The 9,425-nt window shown below is 69.1% G+C and overlaps 2 protein-coding genes across 5 annotated transcripts in view; one reads left to right on the top strand and one right to left on the bottom strand.

The window, feature by feature from the left end:
- The first annotated feature begins 222 nt into the window (after nt 1-222).
- On the top strand, nt 223-5,538 carry B4GALT3 (beta-1,4-galactosyltransferase 3). Of its 3 annotated transcripts, XM_039718222.1 has the most exons (7): nt 223-549; nt 1,154-1,389; nt 2,508-2,561; nt 3,726-3,862; nt 3,933-4,055; nt 4,727-4,831; nt 4,907-5,538. In XM_039718222.1, the coding sequence occupies exons 1-7, from the start codon at nt 276-278 to the stop codon at nt 5,262-5,264; spliced, it is 1,287 nt and encodes a 428-aa protein (XP_039574156.1). In that variant the 5' UTR covers nt 223-275; the 3' UTR covers nt 5,265-5,538. The 3 variants fall into 3 exon arrangements, with proteins under 3 accessions (XP_039574156.1, XP_039574159.1, XP_039574158.1); XM_039718225.1 differs by lacking the exon at nt 3,933-4,055 and having other exon boundaries at nt 253-549; XM_039718224.1 differs by lacking the exons at nt 3,726-3,862; nt 3,933-4,055 and adding an exon at nt 2,769-2,891 and having other exon boundaries at nt 253-549; nt 2,508-2,698.
- Nucleotides 5,483-9,425, bottom strand: part of PPOX (protoporphyrinogen oxidase) — a 6,726-nt gene continuing 2,783 nt past the window's right edge. For both annotated transcript variants that reach the window (XM_039718220.1, XM_039718221.1), the window contains 8 exons: nt 8,768-8,912; nt 8,098-8,300; nt 7,816-7,876; nt 7,617-7,735; nt 7,414-7,539; nt 6,060-6,209; nt 5,840-5,882; nt 5,483-5,737 (listed from right to left, as the gene is read on the bottom strand). In XM_039718220.1, the coding sequence (XP_039574154.1) occupies nt 5,595-5,737; nt 5,840-5,882; nt 6,060-6,209; nt 7,414-7,539; nt 7,617-7,735; nt 7,816-7,876; nt 8,098-8,300; nt 8,768-8,912 (990 nt within the window). In that variant the 3' untranslated portion in view covers nt 5,483-5,594. The remainder of the gene's footprint in view (nt 5,738-5,839; nt 5,883-6,059; nt 6,210-7,413; nt 7,540-7,616; nt 7,736-7,815; nt 7,877-8,097; nt 8,301-8,767; nt 8,913-9,425) is intronic.

Below are 9,425 nucleotides of genomic sequence, written 5' to 3'. Positions count from 1 at the left end.
GGACCGGTACCGGATTAGGCCGGACCGGTACCGGACCGGGCAGAACCGGTACCGGACTGGGCTGAACCGGGCCCTTCCCGGTACCGGAGCGGGCCCGCTCCACCTCCCGGTGCCGCTCCAAACCCCGTCCCCTCTGTCCCGCAGCCCCGGAGCCCCCGCCATGCTGCCCCGGGCCGCTCGGGCGGCTCTCCGGTAACACCGGGCGGCTCCCCGGTAACACCGGGCGGCTCCCCGGTAAAGCGGGCGGCTCCCCGGTAAGACCGGGCGGCCCCGCGATGCTGCGGCGGCTGCTGGAGCGGCCGTGCTCGCTGGCGCTGATGGTCGGGTGCCAGTTCGCCTTCGTGGCCTATTTCTCGCTGGGCGGGTTCCGGAACCTCACGGCGCTCTTCGCCCGCTCCGCCGGTCCCGCCGTGGATTATTCCCGGCCCCACGACGTGTACGCCAACCTCAGCCGCGTCGGGGCCGCGCTCGGTACCGGCAGCGGCGCCGCCGAGCCGCCGGACCCCGCACGGCCGCTGCCGTTCTGCCCGGAGAGATCGCCGTTCCTCGGTGAGAACCGGGGGAACCGGAGGGGAACGGGAGCACCGGGAGGGGAACGGAGAGCCCTGAGGGGGAACCGGGAGGGGAACGGGGACCCCGGAGAGGGAATGGACCCTCCCGGGAATGGGGAACGGGAGGAGAACCGGGGGAACGGGAGAGACCGGGAGGGGAACGGAGAGCATCGAGGTGGAAACCGGGGAGAGGGGAGGAACCGGAGACCCCCCAGGGAGGGAACGGAGACCCCCGAGGGGCTCGGGTTCGTTCCCGCGGGGGGGAAGGAGCGGGGAGCGACCCCTCCCCGAGGGAGGAGGAAGCGGTGCCGCCCCTGCCCCGGTAAAGAGCCGGTTCCAGCCCCTCCTCCCGGTGAGAACCGGCTCCCGGCGCTCCCGGGAAGGACCCGACCTTTCCCCGGGCACAAGAACCGGTCGAACCGGTTCCCTTCCCCCCCACCCCGGCCCTGTCCCGGGAAGGAGCCGGCCCAGGCTGGGCCAGTTGCCCCCCAGCGCCCCCAGCCCAGTTTGGGGCATTGAGGGGACACCCCCAGCCCCTCCCAGTGCTCCCAGTTACCCCCACCCCCCCCCCCCCCATCCCCCTCACTGCCCCTCCCCCGCAGTGGGCCCCCTGGCCGTCTCCTTCTCCCGGGCGCCGTCGCTGGAGCAGATCCGGGCCAAGAACCCGGGGGTGCAGCGGGGGGGGCGCTACCGGCCCCCCCAGTGCGAGGCGCGCTCGCGCACCGCCGTCATCGTCCCCCACCGCCACCGCGAGGGCCACCTGGGCCACCTGCTCTACTACCTGCACCCCTTCCTGCAGCGCCAGCAGCTGCACTACGGCATCTACGTGGTGCACCAGGTGCCCGGGGGGCGTGGGGGTACCCAGGGGGATTTGAGGGGTCCCCAGGGGGATTTGAGGGGTCCCCGGGGGGGTTTGAGGTGGTTTAGGGTGTCCCCAAGGTGGTTTGGGGGGTCCCCAGGGGGGGTTTGAGGTGGTTTGGGGCATCCCCAAGGGGGTTTGGGGGGTCCCCAGGGGGGGTTTGAGGTGGTTTGGGGCATCCCCAAGGGGGTTTGGGGGGTCCCCAGGGGGGGTTTGAGGTGGTTTGGGGCATCCCCAAGGGGGTTTGGGGGGTCCCCAGGGGGATTCCAAGGTCCCCAGGGGGATTTGGGGGGTCCCCAGGGGGTTTTGAGGTGGTTTAGGGGGTCCCCAGGGGGGTTTGGGGGTCACCGGGGGGGGTTGAAGGGTCACCAGAGGGGTTTGAGGGGTCCTCAGGGGGGTTTGGGAGCTCCCCAGGGGAGTTTGAGGTGGTTTGGGGCATCCCCAAGGTGGTTTGGGGGTCACCAGGGGTGTTTGAGGATCCCCAGGGGGGTTTAAGGGTCCCCAGGGTGGTTTGAGGTGGTTTAGGGGGTCCTCAGGGGGCTTTGGGGGGTCCCCAGGGATGTTTGAGGGGTCCCCAGGGTGGTTTGAGGTGGTTTGGGGCATCCCCAAGGTGTTTTGGGGGGACCCCGAGGAGGTTTGAGTTGTTTTGGGGGGTCTCCAGAGTGGCTTGGGGGATCTCCAGGGTGGTTTAAGTCAGTTTGGGGGATCCTCAGGGTGGGTTAGAGGTGGTTTGGGGTGACCCCAGGACGTTTTGGGGGGACCCCAGGCTGGGAACTGCACGTTTAACCGCGCCAAGCTGCTGAACGTGGGCCTGAAGGAATGGTTTAGAGATTTAGGGGATGGTTCAGTGAGGACATTTTGGGGTGACCCCAGGACCTTTTGGGGTAACCCCAGGACGTTTTGGGGTGACCCCAGGACATTTTGGGGTGTCCCCAGGCCGGGAACTGCACGTTTAACTGCGCCAAGCTGAACGTGGGGGCGAAGGGATGGTTTAGAGGGGATGATTCAGTGGGGATGGTTTGGAGTGACCCCAGGACATTTTGGGGTGACCCCAGGACGTTTTGGGGTGACCCCAGGACATTTTGGGGTGTCCCCAGGCCGGGAACTGCACGTTTAACCGCGCCAAGCTGCTGAACGTGGGCGTGAAGGAGGCCCTGAAGGACGAGGACTGGGACTGCCTGTTCCTGCACGACGTGGACCTGATCCCCGAGAACGACCACAACCTGTACACCTGCGACCCCTGGAACCCCAAACACGCCTCCGTGGCCATGAACAAATTCGGCTACAGGTGAGCCACGGCCTCGGGGACAGCCCGGGGACGGCTGGGGACAGCAGCTCAGTGTCCCCTGTGTCCCCAGCCTGCCCTACCCGCAGTATTTCGGGGGGGTCTCGGCGCTGACCCCCGACCAGTACATGAAGATCAACGGGTTCCCCAACGAGTACTGGGGCTGGGGGGGAGAGGACGATGACATCGCCACCAGGTAGGGCTGGGGACAGCCTGGGGACAGCCAGGGGACAGCCTGGGGACACTGCCACAGCACGGGGGGGTGGCACTTGGCGGGGTGGCATCGTGTGCCCACCGAGCTGGGGGGGACACGGGGTGTTCTGTCACCTTGGGGGGCACAGAGGGTGTGACATCACTTTGAGGGGGACATGAGGGGTGTGACATTGCCCTGGGGGGGGACATGGGGGGTGTCCTGTCACATTGAGGGGGAAGGGACACAGGGATGTCCCCATGGCCTGTCCCCCCAGGGTGACGTGGTGATGATGTCACTGTGTGGTGGCTGTCCCTGCCACCCTGTGGGTTTCCCTGTCCCCTCTCAGGGTGACACCGTGACCGACCTGTCCCCCTGGGGGGGACACAAGGAGGGTGACGTTGCCCTGGGGGGCAACAAAAGGGGTCTGACATTGTCCTGGGGGGGGACACAAGGGGTGTGGCATTATCCGGGGGGGGGGACATGAGGGGTGTGACATTGCCCTGGGGGGGGACATGGGGGGTGTCCTGTCACATTGAGGGGGAGGGGACACAGGGATGTCCCCATGGCCTGTCCCCCCAGGGTGACGTGGTGATGATGTCACTGTGTGGTGGCTGTCCCTGCCACCCTGTGGGTGTCCCTGTCCCCTCTCAGGGTGACACCGTGACCCTCTCTCCTCGCTGTCCCCATATTTGTGTCCCCACCGCTGGGGCCACGGGGGCTGTCGCAGCGCCCCGGCCCCACCCCGGCGCTGTCGCTGTGGCTGTCCCCGCCCGGTGGCAGTGTCGCTGTCCCCGCCCGGTGGCAGTGTCGCTGTCCCCGCCCGGTGGCGTGAAGGAGGCCCTGAAGGACGAGGACTGGGACTGCCTGTTCCTGCACGACGTGGACCTGATCCCCGAGAACGACCACAACCTGTACACCTGCGACCCCTGGAACCCCAAACACGCCTCCGTGGCCATGAACAAATTCGGCTACAGGTGAGCCACGGCCTCGGGGACAGCCCGGGGACGGCTGGGGACAGCAGCTCAGTGTCCCCTGTGTCCCCAGCCTGCCCTACCCGCAGTATTTCGGGGGGGTCTCGGCGCTGACCCCCGACCAGTACATGAAGATCAACGGGTTCCCCAACGAGTACTGGGGCTGGGGGGGAGAGGACGATGACATCGCCACCAGGTAGGGCTGGGGACAGCCTGGGGACAGCCAGGGGACAGCCTGGGGACACTGCCACAGCACGGGGGGGTGGCACTTGGCGGGGTGGCATCGTGTGCCCACCGAGCTGGGGGGGACACGGGGTGTTCTGTCACCTTGGGGGGCACAGAGGGTGTGACATCACTTTGAGGGGGACATGAGGGGTGTGACATTGCCCTGGGGGGGACAAAAGGGGTGACCTGTCACCCTGGGGGGGACACAAGGAGGGTGACATTGCCCTGGGGGGTGACAAAAGGGGTCTGACATTGTCCTGGGGGGGGACACAAGGGGTGTGGCATTATCCGGGGGGGGGGACATGAGGGGTGTGACATTGCCCTGGGGGGGGACATGGGGGGTGTCCTGTCACATTGAGGGGGAGGGGACACAGGGATGTCCCCATGGCCTGTCCCCCCAGGGTGACGTGGTGATGATGTCACTGTGTGGTGGCTGTTCTGTCACCCTGAGGGTCACCCTGGGGCTGGCCCTGTCCCCTCTCAGGGTGACACCGTGACCCTCTCTCCTCGCTGTCCCCATATTTGTGTCCCCACCGCTGGGGCCACGGGGGCTGTCGCAGCGCCCCGGGCCCACCCCGGCGCTGTCGCTGTCGCTGTCCCCGCCCGGTGGCAGTGTCGGTGGCAGTGTCGCTGTCCCCGCAGGGTGCGCCTGGCCGGCATGAAGATCTCCCGCCCGCCCGTCTCCATCGGCCACTACAAGATGGTCAAACACAAGAGCGACAAAGGCAACGAGGAGAACCCGCACAGGTGCGGGCTGGGGGGGCTCGGGGGGGCTCGGAGGGGACCCTGGGGACAGCGGTGACACGCGGGCCGCGTCCCCAGGTTCGACCTGCTGGTGCGGACGCAGCGCACGTGGACGCAGGACGGGATGAACTCGCTGAGCTACGCGCTGCTGGCGCGGGAGCTGCGCCCGCTCTACACCAACCTGACGGCCGACATCGGCTGCGACCCCCGCGGCCGCCCCCGCGCCCCCCAGAGCCGCTTCCGCCAGGAGATGCTGCGCAAGCCCCCCCGCGGGGACCTGCCGCCGCTGGCCTTGTCGCTGTCGCCTCCCCGCCCGCCCCTGGGCGGCAACAACGGCAGCGCGGCCCCGCCCCGAGCGGAGGGGACAGCGAGGGGACAGCGCGAGGGGACGGTGACAGCGCGGGGGGGCAACCAGAGCGTGGCACCCCCGCCCTGAGCCCCAAATCGCCACCCCCGGGCCAAGGGGGGACTCTGGGCTGGGGGGACAGGGACACCCCCGGGGGGGACGGGGACACAGGGACACCCCCGGGGGACGCCCCCAGAGGGACACAGGGACGCCCCCGGGGGGGGACGCGGGGCTGGGCCCCCCCGCGGTGGGTCTGGGGTCCCCGAGGGGCGCGCGGGTATTTATTCTATTTATGAGCCGCTCCCTGCACCTTTCCAAAAAGGGTTTTTTTCAATTAAAAAAAAATCATTTTGTCCTACGCCGGCGGATTCAGGAGACCCCCCCGGGGCTGCAGGAGGGGGTCGGGGATCGATGGGGGGGTCAGGGCTCGGGGAGGGACCCCAAAATCCGTGCCGCGGCCGCCTTGGCGCTGGCGATGCAGTCGTTGACGGAGACCCCGGCGTAGGAGGCGCCGATGAGGCTCAGGGGCAGCTCCTGCTCCTTCAGGAACCGCTGGATGCGCTCTGGGGGGACAGCGACGGCAGCTGGGGACACTCTGGGGACAGCTGGGGACAGCAGAGCCCCCCCCCGGGGACAGGGGCCACCCCCAGCCCCGCCGCACTCACCGAGGCGCTCCCAGTGCCCCAGCGTGTACTGGGGGATGCAGTCCTGGGCAAAATGGGGAGGGGGACACAGGTGAGCCCCTGGGAGCCCCCCGGAGTGTCACCCTCCCTGAGCCACCCCAAAGTGCCACCCACCCAGAGCCACCCCCAAAATGTCACCCACCCAGAATCCCCCCTGAAATGTCACCCCCCCAGAGCCCCCGGTGTCACCCCGTGTCCCCACCTGCTGCACCCTGACGATGGCGCGGGCGGGGGTCCCGGCCAGCCCCAGGTGGTCGCTCACGGCCGCCCGTGCCCGGCGCAGCAGCAGCTCCGGGGCCACCAGCGCGGGGTCCCCAAAGCTCTGCCGGAACCAGGCCCCGCCCAGCATCACCTGGGGACACCGCCACCTCCCCAAAATCAGCCCTGACACCCACGGTGTCCCCAGGGCCACCCACAGCCAGCCCCCCGAAATCACCCCTGACACCCACAGTGTCCCCAGGGCCACTGAGTGTCACCTCCCCAAAATCAGCCCTGACACCCACGGTGTCCCCAGGGCCACCCACAGCCAGCCCCCCGAAATCACCCCTGACACCCACAGTGTCCCCAGGGCCACCCACAGCCACAGCCAGCCCCCCACAATCAGCCCTGACACCCACAGTGTCCCCAGGGCCACTGAGTGTCACCTCCCCAAAATCAGCCCTGACACCCACGGTGTCCCCAGGGCCACCCACAGCCAGCCCCCCGAAATCACCCCTGACACCCACAGTGTCCCCAGGGCCACCCAATGTCACCTCCCCAGAATCAGCCCTGTCACCCACAGTGTCCCCAGGGCCACCCAATGTCACCTCCCCAAAATCAGCCCTGACACCCACAGGGTCCCCAGGGCCACCCACAGCCACAGCCAGCCCCCCACAATCAGCCCTGACACCCACAGGGTCCCCAGGGCCACCCACAGCCACAGCCAGCCCCCCACAATCAGCCCTGACACCCACAGGGTCCCCAGGGCCACCCACAGCCACAGCCAGCCCCCCACAATCAGCCCTGACACCCACAGGGTCCCCAGGGCCACCCACAGCCACAGCCAGCCCCCCACAATCAGCCCTGACACCCACAGGGTCCCCAGGGCCACCCACAGCCACAGCCAGCCCCCCACAATCAGCCCTGACACCCACAGGGTCCCCAGGGCCACCCACAGCCACAGCCAGCCCCCCACAATCAGCCCTGACACCCACAGGGTCCCCAGGGCCACCTCCTCCCAGTGTCACCCACCGTGAGCCCCCCCAAATCAGTCCTGTGACCCACCCTGTGTCCCCAGGGCCACCCACTGTGAGACCCCCAAAATCATCCCTGTCGCTCCCCCTTTCAGTGTCCCTAGTGTCACCACCCTTGTCCCCGGTGCCATCCCCTGGTGTCCCCAGTGTCTCCATTGTGAGAGCCCTCAGATCACCCCTGTCACTCCCCCTGGTGTCCCCAGTGTCCCCCCGCAGTGTTCCCGGTGTCCCCACCATGAGCCGCAGTGAGGGGGTCCCAGCACCACCCCAAAACCTCCTCTGTCACCCCCTCAGTGTCCCCAGTGTCCCCCCTGCTGTCCCCACCGTCAGCCGCAGCGAGGGGGTCCCGGGGGTCGCGGGGGTCCCGTCGTGCTCCGGGAACGCCACCGAGTCGTAGACGACGCCCAGGAGCGCCGGGTCCTCGGAGGATGGCACCAGGTGGCCAAAGCCCTGCGGGGGGCGAGCCGGGGTCACCGGGGGCCCGGGGACAGCGGGGACAGCGCGGGGACAGCGCGGGGAGCCCTCACCGTGACGGGCAGCGCGGCCCCCTCGTACTGCAGGTTGACCACGGCCACGGAGGCGGCCGGGATCGCGCGGAGCTCCCGGGCCAGCGGCTCCGCCTCGGCCGGCAGCGCCCGCGCCAGCGCTGGGGACAGCGGCGACATCAGCCCGGCGCGGGGACACCGCGGGGACACCGCGGGACCCCCCCGCCCCGCGCTGCCCTACCTGAGGCCGGGAGGGCGCTGACAACGTGATCGGCCGAGAGGGTGGCATCGGGCAGAGTGAGCTGGGGACACAGCGGGGACACTGGGACACTGGGGAATGGGCTGGGGACACTGGGGAGAGGACTGGGGACACGGGACACGGGTGGGGGGATGGAGAGCGGGAGGGGGACCCGGGTGACACCGGGAAGGGACCCAAGGGACACCGGGGAGGGGACAGCACGGTGGCAGGGGGTGGGGAGCGGGACGGGGACGCAGGGAGGGGGTGGCACCGCAGTGTCCCCACCTGCCAGCGGCCGCGGTGGCGGCCCAGGTGTGTCAGGGGCGAGTGGCAGCGCAGCTCGGCGCCGCGCGGGGACACGAAGGCCACCAAGGCGCGCGCCAGGGACTCCATCCCGCCCCGCAGCGACCACTGGCTCCAGCGCTCGGCCCGAGCCCGCTGCGCCAGCCCCGCCGGCGGCCCCGCCTCGCTGTCACCTGCGGCCACACCTGCGGCGACACCCGCGGCGACAACGTGACAACGCGAGGGGGGACCCGCGGTGTCCCCGCGGTGTCCCCCGTGCCAGCCCTCGCTGGATCCCAGGGGTCCCCACCCTGTCCCCAGCCCCGTGTGTCCCCACCCTGTCCCCAGCCCCCCACGGTGTCCCCTGTCTCAGCCCCATAGGATGGACCCGTCCAAGGGGTGGCACCTGGGGGTCCCCGTGGTGTCCCTCTGTCCCTGTGCCCGCCAGATGCCAGCGCCAGCCCCAGCAGTGTTCCTGCAGTGTCCCCCCGTGTGGCAGTGCCAGCCCCAGCAGTGTCCCCACCGTGTGGCAGTGCCAGCCCCAGCAGGACAGCCCCAGCAGTGTCCCCAGGGTGTCCCCAGGGTCCCACCGTGTGGCAGTGCCAGCCCCAGCAGGACAGCCCCAGCAGTGCCAGCCCCAGCAGTGTCCCCAGGGTGTCCCCAGTGTCCCCACCGTGTGGCAGTGCCAGCCCCAGCAGGACAGAGCCCCGCAGTCTCTCGGCCTGGAACAGCGCGGGGAAGCAGCTGCGCACGCTCAGGGCCCGGCTGTCCCCGGCAAACACCCCCCGGCACAGCGAGTCCACGGCCAGCTCGGCCACCTGGGGACAGGGACAGCCTGTCCATGGCCACCTTGGTCACCTGGGGGACAGACAGGGACAATGGGGACAGGGCCCGGCTATCCACGGCCACCTGGGGGACACAGGGACAGTGATACAGGGACAGTGACACAGGGACACTGACAGGGACAGTGACACAGGGACAGTGACACAGGGACACTGACAGGGACACAGGGACACTGACACAGGGACAGTGACACAGGGACAGTGACAGGCTGTCCCTGCAAACACCCCCCACCAGAGCAAGCCCACGCCCACTTCGGCCACCTGGGGGACACAGGACAGTGATAGAGGGACAGGGACAGTGACAATGGGACCCCACCCACGGCAGGGAGGCCCCGATAAGGCCGGGTGGGGCTTTGGGGTGCAGCTATTGGGGTTTGGGGTGGGGCTGTGGGGGATTATCGGGGTTTTGGGGTTATCAGGGCTGCGGGGGGTTCTGGGGTGTGATGGTGTTTTGGGGGGGTGATGCTGGTTTTGGGGGTTCTGGGGGAT

The sequence above is a fragment of the Passer montanus genome, unplaced genomic scaffold (assembly GCF_014805655.1).
Source record: "Passer montanus isolate IOZ18808 unplaced genomic scaffold, ASM1480565v1 scaffold398, whole genome shotgun sequence".
Classification (NCBI taxonomy): Eukaryota; Metazoa; Chordata; class Aves; order Passeriformes; family Passeridae; genus Passer; species Passer montanus.
Note: the sequence above shows the minus strand (reverse complement) of the source record. Positions and strands in the feature narration are given on the sequence as shown.